This window comes from Tamandua tetradactyla, chromosome 7 (assembly GCF_023851605.1).
Source record: "Tamandua tetradactyla isolate mTamTet1 chromosome 7, mTamTet1.pri, whole genome shotgun sequence".
In the NCBI taxonomy this organism is placed as follows: Eukaryota; Metazoa; Chordata; class Mammalia; order Pilosa; family Myrmecophagidae; genus Tamandua; species Tamandua tetradactyla.
The window spans coordinates 33967037-33986240 of NC_135333.1; the positions used below are offsets into that span (position 1 = coordinate 33967037).

General features: G+C 36.7%; 1 protein-coding gene across 8 annotated transcripts in view; it reads left to right on the forward strand.

Moving 5' to 3' along the window:
- XPNPEP3 (X-prolyl aminopeptidase 3) overlaps positions 1–19204 on the forward strand; it is a 170699-nt gene that overhangs the window by 139716 nt on the left and 11779 nt on the right. For all 8 annotated transcript variants that reach the window (XM_077168945.1, XM_077168950.1, XM_077168949.1 and 5 more), the window contains 2 exons: positions 16434–16614; positions 17718–17838. In XM_077168945.1, the coding sequence (XP_077025060.1) occupies positions 16434–16614; positions 17718–17838 (302 nt within the window). The remainder of the gene's footprint in view (positions 1–16433; positions 16615–17717; positions 17839–19204) is intronic.

Below are 19204 nucleotides of genomic sequence, written 5' to 3' on the forward strand. Positions count from 1 at the left end.
TGCCCTTAATTCCTTTGAGTAGATTCCCAGCAATGGTATTGCTGGGTCGTATGGCAATTCTATATTCAGCTTTCTGAGGAACCGCCAAACTGCTTGCCACAGTGGTTGCACCATTTGGCATTCCCACCAACAGTGGATAAGTGTGCCTCTTTCACCGCATCCTCTCCAGCACTTGTCATTTTCTGTTTTGTTGATAATGGCCATTCTGGTGGGTGTGAGATGATATCTCATTGTGGTTTTGATTTGCATTTCTCTAATGGCCAGGGACATTGAGCATCTCTTCATGTGTCTTTTGGCCATTTGTATTTCCTCCTCTGAGAGGTGTCTATTCAAGTCTTTTTCCCATTTTGTAATTGGGTTGGCTATCTTTTTGTTGTTGAGTTGAACAATCTCATTATAAATTCTGGATACTAGACCTTTATCTGATATGTCGTTTCCAAATATTGATTCCCATTGTGTAGGCTGTCTTTCTACTTTCTTGATGAAGTTCTTTGATGCACAAAAGTGTTTAATTTTGAGGAGTTCCCATTTATTTATTTCCTTCTTCAGTGCTCTTGCTTTAGGTGTAAGGTCCATAAAACCGCCTCCAATTGTAAGATTCATAAGATATCTCCCTACATTTTCCTCTAACTGTTCTATGGTTAAATGAAACTTTTTAAATCTCAGATTTGAAGTGAAAGTATCAGTGTAAACTCATGACATTTTTTTCTCCTTCTATGTATATTTTTCCTTCCCCTAGCTCTGTCTACTGAAAAGCCTGGAAATAATGACCAAGTTAGTAGTAATAAGCATCCCTGGTGCCCAGATTATATTCTTGAAATACAATTTCTAGAAGAAATGAGAGCTTCTCAAAGAATTGGCTGACTCCAAGTCTGGGTTAGGAAATTTACAAAATGAGCTTGGTACATCTTATAATACCACATACCAAGAAAATTATTAAAGGCTTAAATTATTAAAGTCGTGTCAAAAAGACTCAAGAAGCAACTTGAAGAGGTTCCATAGAGCAAAGATGGGACAATTTAAGCTTTAATAATGATAATAATTGTGCTGGATTTAAACCCATCAAATTTAAATTAAATCCATAGTTCAGTGGTATTTTTAAAAGAAAAAATATTCACCTTTTTCTGAGGATGATGGAAACAATTCATTATATTGAAAGTTGGTGAATAGAAGAATAGTATATCTTACCTTTATTATTTGAAAACTGTACAATTGGGTAACCAAATTAATGAGGGGATGTATCTTTTAAAAATCTTCCAAGAATGTATGAAAAAGAAATTATAGAATTAGGAATGTGCCATTTTGCAATCCCCACAAATGAATAGATATAAGCACCAAACTTTAGAGGCTACTAAGATCACAAAAAGACATCACGTGCTTCTATAATTTTGCGAAGTACTACTTAAGCCCGTACTAAAGGAATTGAACCTGAGTCGTCTCATGCAGTCTCTTGATCCAGCTGTCGATTTATATGAAATAAAAAAGCAGAGGAACATATTTAACTGCCCAAGGATATGCAATTAGCAAAATCCAGACTGGTAAACTCTGTCCAACCGCCTGGATTCTTTTATCTTTTTAGAGCAGTTTACAGAAAAGTCATGCAAATAGGAGAGAGTTCCTGTATACTTCACCCCACGCACAGGTTTTGCCACTATTAACAATTTGCATTAGGATAGTACATTTGTCACAGTTGCTTAAACAATATTATTATAATTGTACTATTAGCCATAGTCTATAGTTTACATAAGGTTGTTCACTTTTTGTGTTATGAGGTTTTGTGGGTTTTTGTTTTTGCTTTTAGTCTGGTAACATACAACATACAATTTACCATTTTGTCAACTTTCTATTACACAATTCAATGATATTAATTACATTCACAGTGTTGAGCTACCATCACCATTGCCAAAGCATTTTCATCACTCTAAAGAGAAATTCTGTCCCCATTAAGTATTAACTCCCCATTCCCTACCCCGTCCCTAATAACCTGTTTTCTAGTTTCTAACTTTGTGAATTATCTTATTCTAATTATTTCATATAAGTGAATTTATTAAATATTTGTCCTTTTGTGTCTGACTTACTTTACAAGAGGTTTTCAAGGTCCATCCATGCTGTAGCGTACATTATAACTTCATTCCCTTTTATTCCCAAATAATATTCCATTTTTTGTTTATCTCTTTATCTGTTGATGGACACTTGGGTTGTTTTCACTTTTTGGCTATTGTGAATAGCTGAAAATTCCAATGTGTTACCTCTTCTCCCTTTGAAACATACTTTTCCCCTACAGAATGCCCTGTTGTATGTTTTAAAACTGAGGATCAATCCTTTGTCCTAGGCCACTTCAACTTAATTGTTTCTTATTTTAGTTGTCTGCAAGCTGATTCTGACTGCAGGGCAAGTTCTGGGAGGGTGAACCAAAGAAGAGTTTCCTTTCTTTCAGCCTTATAGATTGACGCCAATATATGTGCACTCCAGTATGCACATAGGGATTACTCTGTTTCCTTTTCAACAGAGCCAGGAGCCCACACTCAGCGCAAGCCAGCTCCACAACATGCCCAGGAAGAAGGGAGAGAGGCCAGAAAGGACAACAGGAGCTTCTACCTTTTTTAAGCTGCATTTTCTTGATTCAGTGCTCACCATTACTGCAATCTTTTTACTGTTTTTCTGGACCTCTGAGAAATATGGCTGTAGCAGTTTTTGCTAATTTTTCAAAGATTCTGTGGAGAAGGGGAACCCTGGAGCATCTTATGCAAATGTCTTGGTCAACCAGAAGACCCAACCTAGAATCTTATAATGAAATGAAAAAGGATGAAGGAAGAACCTGTTGCCTAAAAGAGATTTAAAAGATTTATCAAACACATTTAAAATGAGCAGGAAGAAAATTGTCTTGAAATTCATATTTGCTTGATTAAAATATTTTTTAAAAAACAAGGAATGCCAACATGGAAGCACCCTTCAATGTTGAAAGGAGCTGTCAGTAAACAGAGTGGTATGGGGTCCCATGGAAATCCACCTCCACGCTTTCCCCAAGCACCTGGCAGCCTGTGTGACTGAGGCTATTGGGTATGGCACGTCTGCAGGCCTCTATGGCCCCAAGTGGCTGCCTGAGGAAGGACCTCTGCACCCAAGAGTTTGAGGCCCTGTAGACTTGCTTTTCCATCAAGACCAAGAAGAACCTGAAGGGAGACTATTAGGAAGAACCCTGAGGCACTGAATTTAGCAACAGTTTGCTGCCCATCAATTCAAAGCCTGGTTTAGGTATATGGATGGAACAGGGTGGTAAACACCAGAATTTCTTAGAATTAAAAAGAACACAGGATGCCAACTCATTCTGAGCTGTGCAGGTGGTGTCCCGGAGTCAGGGTGGGGAATCGTAACCAGCTGCAGGCATCCTCATTTCCTTCTGGAGAAGAGGAATGGATCATTCAGAGCCAGTATTTTCCAACTTCCCAGAGGTTATCTGAAGTTTATTGAAAGCTGGGAAGAATGTGCTCAAAGGAAAACCTGGGAAGAAGCAGCTCTTCACCTGAAAAATGTTCATTTTGCCTTGGTTATGAATTCTTTCATTGAGAAAGAGAATTACCATTATATTACTATATTAATGAAAGGAGAGGTGGATTTAACTCATGACTGAGCACCAAAGAATGTAGAGCCTGAAAAAAAAAAGAAAATTGGGAGTGGGTTCTTTGGGATGAATTTCTTCCACTGGATCAGTTTTTCTGTGCACTATGTCATTTAAAGGAAAAAGGTTATGATCCTTTTAAAGAAGATTTGGATCATCTGGTAGAATACAAAGGAAATCACCTCTAGGTGGACAAAAGGATTCTTTAATTTGAAAAAAAAAAGACAAAATAAAGTCCAAGTTTGGGAATTCAAAACCATAAGTAATTCAGAGCATCTCCATTTTACCTAAAAAGTTCCATTGGATTGCCACTTTACTTACAGTCTCTTTTAATATACTCAGCTTCCTTTCGACCAGTGTATGTGAAAATTTTTCTAGGATATATCATTGAATTGTGTTACAGCCACAGAATATGTGATAAATGGTGATGTTGAGTTTTCTGCTTTCCGTATTTATGTAAAATGTCTATCTGCAGTTTGTCATTACTAGCCTGCTTGGAGTAGGGAGTAACAGAATTTGTCTTAGCTTTCAGTTCAAGTAGAGGTTATAATTCAAATGCTAACATACTGTCCCTGTACACTTGAAAAGGGTACACTTGAAAAGGGAGAATTTTTCTAACCCCTGGCAATCATTAATCTTATCACCACCCCTATAATTTCATTATTTCAAAAATGTTATATAAATGGAATCATACAATAGGTAATCTTTTGAGATTGGCTTTTTTGGCTTTTTTCGCTTAGTATCATTTTCTTGAGATCCACCCAAGTTGTTGAATGTGATATTAGTTTTTTCTGTCTTTTTTTATTGCTGAATAATATTCCATGGAATAGATGTACCACCATTTGTTTGATTTATCCTGTCCATTGATTTTCCCCTTCTTTTTTATTTAGTAAAAATTCTGATGATATATTGTGACACTCTGAGTGAGAGTGAAGAGAAAGGACAGGCCAATAGGGTATACTCCCCAGGTTTCTTGTTTAGAGCCAAAACCAAGAGCAGTGGAACAAATCACCTTCAATCTATAATCTACCATAAACAGGCCATGTTATTTTGGATTCTCAGTCTCTCTGAGATCATGTCCTTATGTGTATAATGAAGAGATTAGAATAGAACAGCAGTTCTCAAAGAAGGATCTGGGGTCCATGAGATCCTTTTAGGACATACTCAAAAATTAATTTTATACACTACCACACCCACCAGGAACCCATTTAGAACCCACCCCACCACCAACCACCACCACCAAAAAAAAAAAGAAAAAAATTATTTCAGTACTGAACTAGTTTGCCATTTTCATTCTCAGTGTTTCATGGATGTACAGAGGAGTTTTCCATAAGCTGCATGATGTGTAATATCATAATAGACTGAATGTAAAAGCAGATGAGAGTCCAGCTTTCTTCCGTGAAACCAGAAATTAAAAGAGATTTGCAAAAATTTAGAAGTCCCACTCTTCTCACTAATTTTTTTCGATTGGAAAATATAGTTATTTTTTATAGAGTTTGTTATTTTTGTTAGCAGCGAATGGTATTGTTGTTATAAATGAATTAATTAAAAATATTCTTAACATTAAAAAAAAAACACAGGGAGCATTAAGTTGTTGCATGTTTGGGCATATTGTTTCTTAATGGGGTGAGCCATGGGCAGAATAGGAACACATTTTCCAGCACTGTGCACATAAGGATTTGGGTAAGGATAAAATGTAATTGAACTAAAAAGACTACATTAAATCACACACGCGCTAAAACCACACAAGGAATGAGGAGTAACTGCTAATACATTCTTTTTGGGGTGATGAAAATGTTTTAGAATTAGAGGATGATGATATTTACACAACTTTGTGAATATACTAAAACCCACTGAACTGTACACTTGAAAAGGGAGAATTTTTCTAACCCCTGGCAATCATTAATCTTATCACCACCCCTATAATTTCATTATTTCAAAAATGTTATATAAATGGAATCATACAATAGGTAATCTTTTGAGATTGGCTTTTTTGGCTTTTTTCGCTTAGTATCATTTTCTTGAGATCCACCCAAGTTGTTGAATGTGATATTAGTTTTTTCTGTCTTTTTTTATTGCTGAATAATATTCCATGGAATAGATGTACCACCATTTGTTTGATTACACACTGACTGAAGGACATTTGGGTTGTTTCCACTTTTTTATTATTATGAGTAGAGCTGCTGGAAACATTTGTGTATGAGTTTTTGTGTGAACATAAATTTTCTTTTCTCTGAGATAAATAAGAGTACAATTTCTGAGTTGTAAGATAAGTGCATGTTTAGTTTTAAAATAAACTCAAACTTAGAAAAAGGGAAAATTTTATATTTGAATTGTATCAGTAAAAATGATAAATATACATACACATAAAACACATACACAAAAGACAAACACAACACAAACCATGAACCTTGAGTTAGCCATGGACTAAGGTTAGTAGTACAGTTATCAAAATGTGCTTTCATGGAGAGCCAAGATGGTGGCTTAGTGAGGAGTGGGATTTAGTTCATCCTCCAGAGCAGCTAGTAAATAGCCAGGAACAGTACAAACAACTGCTAGGGCCACATCAGTGACTGGACACACAGTGTACCCCAATCTGGACAAGCTGGACCAGCTGTGAGCCCACCCAGAACCATGAGTTCCCCAAGCCACGGGCTACTTTCCAGAGGGGATACTAGCAGCAGGGGCTGAGTGCAACCAAGCTCCAATTGTGGAATTAATTAACAAATTCTGATTACTAAAAATGGGCCCCCAGCTCAGCTGAACCTCAAATAAAAGCTGAGGTTGCTGGGTTTTGCCCTGCTGCAGAAGGGGCAGGGCTAATGGAAAATAAACAAACAAACAAAAAAAACCCAGAGGATTTTTGGACCAGACAGCACAAAATCTTGAAAGGGTCTGGGCCCTGAAGGAAAGGAAGGGGGTACATAGCACCTGGAGATACACCTAGCAACGTACCAACTTAAGCACTTGACTGGCAAACCCGAGGAACAGGGGTCCTGCTCTGAAAAGGATTATTTTTTTCTTTTCTTTTTCGTGGCTATGTTTCTATGGCTCGACTGCTCTTTGGATACAACTGCAGGGCTTCTCAGGCTCCAACTGTCCTGGGCATGGGCAGAATTAAGATTCTTTGAGAGTTTTTCTGGAGGCTGTGCTTTCCCCAGGAGATGTGTGGGGCCCAGCTCAGGTGGAATCCCTCCCTCAAGGAATTCAGACCCAAGGGTCTGGAAAACTGAAGTGATTAAAACCAACCTACAACCTCTTCAGGGTCTCTACCACACCCCCAGCAGGGAGGGTCTGCTGAAGCTAAAGGTCCCACATCACCTTATGCTGGTAGGACCGGCAGGCAGACAAGTGCCACATCTGGGGCAGGATTGGAAAAACAGAATCCAGAGACTTCTTTCAACCTGCTGGGTCTCACTCTCAGGAAAAACTGACGCAAGTGACTCTTTCCTACTGAGAGGAGGCCAGTTTGATCTGGGAAAATCTGACTGAGGTCTATAATACCTAAGGAGACCCTCCTAAGGGGGGGGGGGGGCGGGCAGCGGAAAGGCACCATACAGGTAGGGCAAGAAACAAGAAAACAAGAACTGCAAACTCTGATCTGTTAAACAAAACCTAAGCTAGAGGTATAGAAGAAGCTGAACTGAAAATCAAAGAACAGATAGACAACAAAGTCATCCAGCAAGAAAATCCTAGGTTAAAATACTGAAAACAATCTCCAGAATAAGCTAATTAAGGAAATAAATGCCTAGACACCAGAAAAAAATCATGACTCATACTAGAAAATTGAAGATATGGCCCAGTCAAAGGAACAAGCCAACAATTCAAATGAGATACAGGAGTTGAAACAATTAATTCAGAATGTTCTAAAAGACATGGAAAACCTCATCAAAAATCAAATAAATGAATTGGAGGATATAAAGAAGGCAAGGAACAAACAAAAAGAAGAAATCGAAAGTCTGGAAAAACAAGTCACAGAATTTATGGGAATGAAAGGCACAGTAGAAGAGATGAAAAACACAATGAAAACCTGCATGTTAGATTTCAAGACGTAGAAGAAAGAATTACTGAGCTGCAGGATAGAACATCTGAAATCTAACAAGCAAAAGGAGAATATAGGTAAAAGAATGGAAAAATATGAGCAGGGACTCAGGGAATTGAATAACAACATGAAGCACACTAATATGTGAGTTGTGGGTGTCCCAGAAGGAGAAGAGAAGGGAAAAGGAGGAGAAAAACTGATGGAGGAAATTATCACTGAAAATTTCCCAACCGTTATGAAAGACTTAAAATTACAGATCCAAGAAGTGCAGCATACCCCAAACAGAATAGATTCAAGTAAACATACTCCAAGACATTTACTAATCAGAATGTCAGATGTCAAAAAAGAAAGAGAGCATCTTGAAAGCAGAAAGGAAAAAAAAATCCATCACATACAAGGGAAGCCCAAAAAGAGTGTATTAGCATAGAATTCTCAGCAGAAACCATGGAGGTGAAAAGACAGTGGTATGATATGTTTAACATACTAAAATAGAAAAACTGCCAACCAAGAATTCTATATACAGCAAAACTGTCCTTCAAAAATGAGGGGGAAGTTAAAACATTCTCAGACAAAAATCACTGAGAGAATTTGTGACCGAGAGACTGGCTCTGCAAGAAATACAAAAGAGCACCAGAGACAGGAAAAGACAGGAGAAAGAGGTGTGGAGAAGAGTGTAGAAATGAAGACCATCAGTAAAGATAAAACGAAGAAAAAATTAGATATGACATATAAAATCCACAAGACAAAATGGTAGAAGAAAGTACTGCCCTTAGAGTAATAACTCTCTAAATGTTAATGGGTTAAACTCCCCAGTCAAAAGACAAAAACTGGCAGAATGGATTGAAAAACAGAACCTGTCTATATGCTGTCTACAGAAGGTGCATCTTAGACCCAAGGATAAGCATAGGTTGAAAGTGAAAGGTTGGGAAAAGATATTTCATGCGAACAACAATCAGAAAAGAGCAGGAGTAGCTATACTTATATCCAACAAATTAGTCTTCAAATGTAAAACAACTAAAAGAGAAAAGAAAGGACACTATGTTTAAATAAAAGGAACAATTCAGCAAGAAAACATAACAATCATAAATATTTATGCACCGAGCCAGAATGATCCAAAATACATGGGACAAACACTGCAAAGAGAAATAGACAAATCTACCATAATAGTTGGGGACTTCAATTCTCCACTCTTATCAATGGACAGAACATCTAGACAGAGGGTCAATAAGGAAACAGAGAATTTCAATTAAAAAAAAAAAGCTAGACTTAGCAGACATTTATAGAACATTACACCCCACAAGAGCAGGATACACCTTTTCCTGAAGTGCTCATGGATCATTTTCAAGGATGGACCATTTGCTGGGTCACAAAGCAGGTCTCAATAAATTTAAAAAGATTGAAATCATACAAAAACACTTTCTCAAATCATAAAGGAATGAAGCTGGAAATCAATAATAGGCAGAGGGCCAGAAAATTCACAAATATATGAAAGCTCAACAACACACTCTTAAACAACAAGTGGGTCAAGGAAGAAATTACAAGAGAAGTCAAATTTATCTGGAGGGCAAGGTGCCCCAAATAGCTAAAAAAGAGAAAGAAAATGAAGTCAGAGGTCTCACACTAAGTGACTTTAAGCCATATTACGAAGGTAAAGTCATCAAAATAGCATGATACGGGCATAAAGATAGATATCCTGACCAGTGGAATCTAATAGAGTGTTCAGTTATAGACCCTCTCATCTATGGACAATTGATCTTTGATAAGGTAGTCAAGCCAACTCACCTGGGACAAAACAGTCTCTTCAATAAATGGTACTTAGAGAACTGGATATCCACACGCAAAAGAATGAAAAAGGATCCATATCTCATACCCTATACAAAAATTAAGTCAAAGTGATCAAAGATCTAAACATGAGATCTAAGACCATAAAACTTTTAGAAGAAAATGTAGGGAAATATAACTCTTATTATAGGAGGTGGTTTCTTAGATCTTACACCCAAAGTGTGAGCATTGAAGAAAGAAATTAATAAATGGGAACTCCTCAAATTTAAACACTTTTGTGCATCAAAGAACTTTGCCAAGAAAGTAAAAAGACAGCCTACACAATGGGAGACAATATTTGGAAATGATATATCAGATAAGGTTCTAGTATCCAGAAATAAAAAGAGATTGTTCAACTCAACAACAAAAAGACAAACAACCCATTACAAAATGGGCAAAAGACATGGACAGACATTTCTCATAAGAGGAAATATGAATGGCCAAAAGGCACATGAAAAGATGCTCAACTTTCCTGGCTATTAGGGAAATGCAGATCAAAACCACAATGAGATATCATCCCATACCCACCACAATGGCCATTATCAATAAAATAGAAAATGAGAAGTGCTGCAGAAGATGTGGAGAAAGAGGTGGGAATGTAAAATGGTACAGCTGCTGTGGACAGCAGTTTGGCGGTTCCTCAGGAAGCTGAATATAGAATTACCATATGATCTGGCAATACCATTTCTGAGTATCTACTCAGAGGACATGAGGGCAAAGACACAAACAGACATTTTCACACCAATGTTTATAGCAGCATTATTTGCAATTGCCAAGAGATGGAAACAGCCCAAATATCCGTCAACAGACAAGTGGCTAAACAAGCTGTGGTATATACATATGATGAAATATTATGCAGCTGTAAGACAGAATAAAGTTATGAAGTATGTAACAACATAGATAGACCTTGAGAACATTATAATGAGTGAGATTAACCAGAAACAAAAGGACAAATACTGTATGCTCTCACTGATATGAACTAACATTAGTGAATGAATTTGGAGAATTTCAGCTAAGAACAGAGACCATCAGGAGATAGAAATAGGGTAGATATTAGGTAATTGGACCTGAAGGATACAGATTATGCAAAGGACTGATTGTAAAAATTCAGAGATGGATAGCACAATACTACCTAACTGTAGTGCAATAATGTTAGTATACTGAATGAAACTGAATATTAGAATGATAGAAGGAAGAGGGCTGGGGCCACAAATGAAATCAGAAGGAAAGATAGACAATAAAGGCTGAGATGGTATAATCTAGGAATGCCTAGAGTGTACAATGATAGTGACTAAATGTACAAATTAAAAAATGTTTTTGCATGAGGAAGAACAAAGGAATGTCAATATTGCAGGGTGTTCAAAATAGATGGTAATTCATATTTTAAAAAATAGATGGTAATCCATTATCTACTAAAGCAAATAATGTTTATTTAGTACAAAATTTATGATTTTACTAGTGCATTTCCTAGTATAACTTATGTGGACAGTTTAATTGCACACCATAAGTTGTGCAACCTTGAGTAGGGCATGAGATTTTGTAGGTTTGTCTAGAGTGATGCTCCGATAAATCCCAGAGTGATTTGAACACTGAATAAAAAAGTATTTACTAAGTCCCTTTGGAGGAATGATGAGAAAGGGGGAAAATTCAACTTCGCCTTGAGGAGAATTCTTGATATTCTCACAAGCATATCATTTGGCTGTGGGGACAACCAAAGCAATAGGCTGAGCCCTCAATCTTGGGGTTTGTTCATATGAAACTTATCCCCACAGTGAATAGGCTAAGTCTACTTAAAGTTAGGCCTAAGAGTCATCCTCAGAGAACCTCTTTTGTTGCTCAAATGTGGCCTCTCTCTCTCTCAGCTCACATGACAAGCAACTCACTGCCCTCCCCCTTTCTACATGGGACATAATTCCCAGGGTTGTAAACCTTCCTGGCAACATAGGACAGAAATCCTAGAATGAGCTGGGACTCAGCATCAAGGGATTGAGAAAACCTGACCAAAAGGGGGACGAGCGGAATGAGACTGTGGTAGTTAGATTCACTTGTCAATTTGGCCAGGTGAAGGTTCCTAGTTCTGTTGCTGTGGACATGAGCCAATGGTACGTGAACCTCATCTGCTGCTCATTACATCTGCAATCAGCTAAGAGAGGTGCCTGCTGTAATGAATGATGTTTGATTTAATTGGCTGGTGCTTAAATGAGAGCTCAACGTAGCACAGCCCAAGCTGCTCAGCATACCTTATCTCAGCAATCACAGCTCAGCTCAGGCCTTTGAAGATGCAGAAAGAAATCACCCTGTGGAAAGTTGTTGGAACCCAGAGGCCAGCAGAGATCACCCTGTGCCTTCCCACTTAAGAAAGAACCTCAATTGAAAGTCACCTGCCTTTCCTCTGAAGAACTAACGAAATAAATCCCCTTTTATTAAAAGCCAATCCGTCTCTGGTGTGTTGCATTCTGCCAGCTAACAAACTAGAATAGAGACAAAATAAAATGTCAATGGCTGAGAGATTTCAGAATCGAGAGATTATCCTGGAGGTTATTCTTCCACATTATATACATATCACCTTTTTTAGTTAAGGTATATTGGAGAGGCTGGAGGGAAGTGCCAGAAAATGTACAGCTGTGTTCCAGTAGCCATGTTTCTTGAAGATGATTGTATAATGACAAAACTTTCGCAGTGTGACTATGTGATTGTGAAAACCTTGTGTCTGATGCTCCTTTTATCTACAGTATGGACAGATGAGTAAAACATACGAATAAAAAATAAATGAATGATGAGGGAACAAATGTTAAAATAAATTTAGTAGATTGAAATGCTAGTGATCCATGAAAGGATGTGGTAAGGGTTATAGAAAAAAAAATAGGGGAAACAGGCTAAAATATATTGGGTAGATGGAAATACTAGCAGTCAATGAGAGGGAGGAGTAAGGGGTATCGTATGTATGAGGTTTTTTTCTTTTTCTGGAGTGATGCAAATGCTCTAAGAAATTATCATGGTGATGAATATACAACTATGTGATGATATTGTGAGTTATTGATTATATATCAAGAATGGAATGATCATATGGTAAGGATGCTCATATTTGTATGTTGTTATGTTTTAAAAAATTTTTTAATTAATTAAGAAAAAAAAGTGCTTTCATCACTCAAAACAAATGTACCAAAGTAGTGCATGGTCTTAATAATAATGTAGTGTATAAAAACCCTGTTATTTTCTACATGATTTTTCTGTAAGCCCACAACTTCTCTAATTAAAAAGTAAATAAACCCACAAGGAAATGGTTACTATAAGAGTTAGGATAATCGTTATTTATTGAAGAGGATTGTAATTGTAATGGGATACATAGAATGGGTTTCTACAGTAGTTCATCAAGTTCTATTTTTTACCTGGTTAGTGTGCACCTTACAATAATTTCATAAGATCCATATTTGATTTGTCTTTCTGTATTTTTGTTTTCTTTTACAATTAAAAGATTTTTTAAAAAGAGAGCTAAGTTTTTCTAAATATGAAAAGTACAACTCGAGTACAAAATTCATTAGATGGACTTAATAGCAGATTAGAAAGAACAGAGGATTCAGTGTCGGATAGTAGAAATTATCCAATCTGAAGAACAGAAACATATTATAGAAAATTGAACAAAGACTTTGAGACTCATGAGACATTTTCAGGCAGTCTAATGCACATCTAATTGGAGTCCCAGAAGTTGAGAAGAGAGAAAATGGGGCAGAAAAAAACATTTGAAGAAGTAATGACCAAAAATTTGACAATTTTGGTGAAAAACAATTTATGTATCCCAATGAGAGTAAATACAAAGATACTACACCTAGGTACATCTTAGTCAAACTGCTGAATTCTCGAGGAAAAATCTTGAAAGCAACCAAAGTAAAGCAATGCATTAAATAGAGAGGAATAATATGAAACAGAAACAGTGGATGCCAGAAGGCAGTGGAAGGATATCTGTAAAGTCAACCTAGGATTCTATATCTAGAGAAAGAACCATTCTTAAGTGATGGCAAAGTAAAGGCATTTTCTGATAAACAAAAATGGAGTATATTTGTTGCTAGCAGAACTACACAAACTATATAACATAGAGAAATGAATAGATATTTCATATTCATGGGTTGGAAGACTAAATATTGTTAAAATATCCTTTCTCCCCAAATTCATAAATAGACTCAATATAATCCCAAGCATAATACTAGCAGACTTTTTTTTTTTCTTTTTTTTTTTTGCTCCTGAGGTCTACAGGGTATCAAGAAGGAATCTCGGTTGGGCTTCTACAGCCCCAACCCTGGATGGAGACCATACTTCTGAGAAGTTAGAAGGTCTTTCAGCATAGTTATCACCTGCCCAGGTTGTAGAACCAAGCACACTTCTTTTGTAGAAATTGACAAATTGATTTCTAATATTTGTGTGAAAATGCAAAGGACCTAGAATAACAAAAATAATCTTGACAAAGCTGAAGGATTTAAACTACTTTGTAGATTTATTATAAATATAAAACTCCAGTAATCAAGACAGCATGGTACTGGCATAACAATAAATAAATATATCAATGAAATTGAATAGAGATTCCGGAAACAGACTCATATAGTCAATTGCTTTTAGACAAAGGTGCCAAAGCCTTATGGGGCAAGGAACATTTTTTCAACAAGTTTTGGAACATTGGATGAAAGAGGAAACCTCAGCCCTCGTATCAATTCTGCTTATCAAAAGCACTGTTGAAGAAAATAAATAGGGAAGTCAAAGACTGACTAGGAAAAACTTTTTGTTAAATATAGTATCTCACCAAAAAAAGTCTTGAACATAAAGGTGCATATACAAAAGCCTAAGACATGCTTGAAAAGTATCCATCATCATTAATCATTGGGAAAATGCAAATTAAGCCTCAATGAGTTACCACTACACATCCACTAGAATGGCTAAAATTAAAAAGACTAACTATCCTGAGTCCTGAGTATTAGTAAGAATGGAGTGCAACTAGAAGTCTCATACATTGCCCATTGTAATGTAAAATGCTGCAAGTACTTTGAGGAAAATATTGTCAGTTTTTAATGAAGTTAAACTCATCCCAGCTCTTTGACCCAGCAACTCCACTTCTAGGTATTTATCGGAGAAAAATAAAAACATATGTCCAGAAAAAAGATTTGACAAGAAATGTTCATGGCAGCTTTAATCAAAGTAACCAAAAACTGGAAACAAACTGAATGTTCAACAGAAGAATGAACGCAAAAATAGTGATCTATTTATACAATGGAATGCCATTTACTAATAAAAATAAACAAACCACTGATTAAGGCAACACCATGTATTAATTGCATAGATATGCTTAGTGAAGGAAGCCAGACACAAAAGAGTACATTTTGTATAATTCCATTTATATTATGTTCTAGAATAGGCAAAACCAAAGTGAAAATAATCAGAGCAGCCTCTGAAGGTGGAAGTATTGATTGGAAAGAGACATGAGGAAACTTTCTGAGGAGATAGAAAAATTCTATATCAGTATAGAGATATGGATTATATAGGTACATCCATTTGTCACAATTGTACAGCTCAGTTTTATATATTTCAGTGCATGTATTTTTACATTTAAAAACTGTAAAAGGTAATTATTTAATAACATCGGGGTAGGGTGGAAGGTGAATACATTTATAGACAACAAAAGCATAACAATGTTGATGGTTGAACCTGAAAAATGGGTACATAGGTGTCCATTATACTATTACATTATATTGTCATGTTTAACCATTCCTCTATTAGGGGACATTTAGGTTATATCTAATATTTTGTAATTATAAAAAATATTACAGGTTTTTTAAATTTCATGTGTTTTCTGAGGATGGATGCTTAGAGCAGAGTTATAAGCTCAAATTATGACATCGTTAAGGCCTTTGATGTAATAGGCTGCATTAATTTAATTTACACTTCCATCAACAATATATGAAAATACATATCATATATCACCTTAGCTCCCTTTTTTCTCATTTTCCCCCAAGATTGCTAAAGAAATTAGTATGCTAATTATAACCTAGATGCTATTAAGTTACTAGTAGCTAAGGTATTGACTAGTTTGTCCTTAGCATCTGCTTTGCCTATTTGAAATGAATTTCTAGGTGTTATAGTTTGGAAAGCTGCCGGAATGCAATATACCAGAAATGGAACAGCTTTGAAAAAGGTAATTTATGAAGTAGCAAGTTTACAGTTCTAAGGCCATAGGAATGTCCAAACTAAGGCATCCAGAGAAAGATACCTTAACTCCAGAGAAAGGTTCTGATGAAGGTCAGGGTTTCTCTCTCAGCTGGGAAGGTACATGTGATGGCTGCTAGCTTTCTCTACTGGATTCTTCAAATGGCTTTCCCTGGTGTGTTTTCTTTCTGCATCTACAAAGGCTGTGTGAGCTCTCAAGCTTTTTCCAAAATGGTTCCCTCTTAAAGGGTTCCAGTAAGCAACCCCACCCTGATGGGTGGCAACACATCTCCATGGAAACCATCTCATCAACAAAAGCTACCACCCACAGTTGGGTGGGTCACATCTCAATAGAAACAATAAAAAATATCCCATCCAGCAATATTGAATGAGGATTAAAGAACATGGCTTTTCTGGGGTATGCAACAGTTTCAAACCGACACACTAGCCTTTTTGTGTTTTGTGTATTTTTAAGATGTTGGCCTGCTCTGTCAGGGATGAGAAAGGATCAGTGGTGAGCCTGGTCTCCGTCTATGGCTGCATTCATGACTGCTGCATTTTCTAGCCTCCCCTCATGTGTCTACCAACTATTAGAAGGGGAAATTGGTTGCTCTTGCAGTTTAGCATGTAGGGCGCAATTAAGATCCTGTCAGTGCTGATATGTCAGTGCTCATTAAGTATCAACAATGCCCTCATCATCATCTTGGGGCTTTTCTTATCAGATTATTCCAAATTCAGTTTCTTTGGTTTTCCTGTCCCTAGGTTCACTGCACCTCAGGCAGAACTTTATGAAAATGTTCTTGAGATCCAGAGAGCTTGTCTGACCCTCTGCTTCCCTGGGTCAAGCTTGGAGAACATCTATACTATGATGCTGACACTGGTAGGACAGAAGCTTAAAGAGTTGGGGATCCTGAAGAACATTAAGGGAAATAATGCCTTCAAGGTACTTCACTTTTCTTGACCCCAGTTCCCAAGAACACCTAACATACTACTCTGGTTTTATCCTATATAAAACTAAAAAGATTAGGAGTGGTCTTTGTGTCTTTTCATCTTTCAGAGACTGAGATTCAGAGCTCACTCAGGAGGTTCTTAGATTTGATCATTTTAATGATCTAAATCAAGCCTAGCTGTATTAAAACAAAGGGAGTCAGTACTTATTTCTGCCAGAAGATGGCAGCACATTCTAGTTCATTGCATACTGTATAACTAGCTCAGCGTTCAGAAAACATAAATGAAATCTAAGTGGAAAAGGACACAGAAAAGGAGAGGTTAACTCTTAATACTTTTGTGGTGATTCTAAAAAGAAAGAGGTTGAAGAGGAGGATGTTTGTTGTCTAAGGGACATTGTTGAAATTTTAACTGTATGCCAAAGGGCTACATCTTTGATGAATTTTATTGCACTCAACATGTAATGGTGTTCAGAAAAAAATAGAAAACTTTAGCTTTAAAGAAAAATACCAGATTGCCACACCAGACAGACCATTAGCCTCTACCACTTTCAAGTTTTGCTGCCAGGGCCTCTTTTATCAATAAAAGGTATAAATTCCCCTCTGCTCAGGCTAACAAAGCTTTAATTAACTGATAGAAATATCTAACCTGGCAAATGCCCAATCATTGCTGTTATTTAATATCTCATATTTACTCCATAAACCACACTGTGAGATGCTTGGGGTCTCCAGAGTAGGCTTCCTGAGAGGAATCTGTGGACATTGAATGAGAACTACTCTAGCATATTCATCTTCCCCATACCCCCAAAAAAGAATTTCACTTGCCATTGTCAGAACTGGAGTTGCCCAAATCAGCATGTGTGTAGTATATTAAGTAGTAGGAATGGAAATGCAGATTAATTAGAATGTCATTGTCAATATTGCATGCAAGACTTGGCAGGTTATCAGGTGTCTTGAGCATTATTAACCCAAGGATAGGTTAAACTTAAGTGGCAGTACCATGGAGGAAGTATTAACATATCTCACTGAGTTATACACACCCAGCTTACCCCCTAAGGGGTCATTGCTCTAATAGCACTGTGGTAATTATCTTTTTCAGTTTGCTCGAAAATACTGCCCTCATCATGTTGGCCATTATCTTGGGATGGATGTCCATGATACTCCAGATATTCCCCGTTCCCTCCCTTTACAGCCTGGTATGGTAATCACCATTGAGCCAGGTAAGAGGATGTTTTAGCAGCATTTGACCCCTTGTGACATATAATGATAATGTTTACAAAGGTGAACATTGTTTATTTTTACCTATGCCAGCTTAATTAGAAGAGACCAAAAAAAAAAAGGAATCTTTCCAGTGTAGTTTATTTTAGATTTATCTTTAGCTTTCTTATTTAACATCACACAATTTCGTTAATTAACAGAATACTTTCTATAATATATTAAGAAATAAATCTTTTTTAAACTCTGCCTTTGCCAGGGCCAATTTATATTTGTCTTCCACTTGATGGTAGCTTGGCAGTTCAGTGTTTTTTTGCAGAGAGAGACACTCAGACTCCGTATTCTCAGCTGCAACACTTTCTGTCTCCAAATGAACTGCCCAGGATTATCCCACTTCTAGTATCCAAATCCTTTCTCATAAGCTTCAGAGACAGTTGACAATCAAATAAGTCACCTGACTTGGATGACACTAAGTGGTGACAGTGGTGGCCACAGTGGCGTGTGAAGATTGATGTTAGAAGAGATGATTTTTAAAACAAGGATGCTGTTTTTATCATGAAAACAGATCTCAATCTTACATTTCAAGTATTTTCATCTGTAAATTGTATAAATGATAGATGGGAATCACCTTTAAACCACGCTTTGAATCCAGTCAGTGTTACCATCCATGTTCTCAGATACCATTTATCACATCTAGCTGGCATATGGGTGTTTCTTTAGACTTTGACTACCTTTTCCTTCGCTGATCTTTTACTTATTATCACAGAACTTTATATATGAGTGTGATGGAGGAAGTTATACTCCACCTGGTGTCTCTCTGCCTTCATAATTAGACAGGGTGCCTTGGGCTCTTAGATTTTTCCATATGTCCATTAAAGTCTGCCTATTTCTCTTTCATTTTATGTTGTGTACATCATTTATAACTTAAGAGAAAAAATCTTTTTAATGACTATTTCTACAGCTTCTAGTTGTTCAGGCTAATTGTCTCTAAAGTGTTTCTTTTACTGCATCTTAAAATACCTTTTATCTTTTTCCTAATACCTGTATACATAATACCCTTTTCCCTAGGCAGACGAAGGATGCAGGTACATAATATGCTTGTAAACGAAGTAATTTTGGTGGCCTTCTGCTTGAGCTGCTACAGTATGAAAGAATCATGATCAACATTGTCGTAGTTATATGGAGCCTGTATTTAATATATAAAATATTCTAATCATGATAGCTGACATGTATTGACCATTATGTATCAGACACTTTTGTATGTTTATCTCACGTAATCCTCATAATTGTATTAGGTAGGTATTATTTATCAATAATGTATTAGGTAGGTACTATTAATATCCTAGTTTTACAGATTAGGGAATTGCTTGT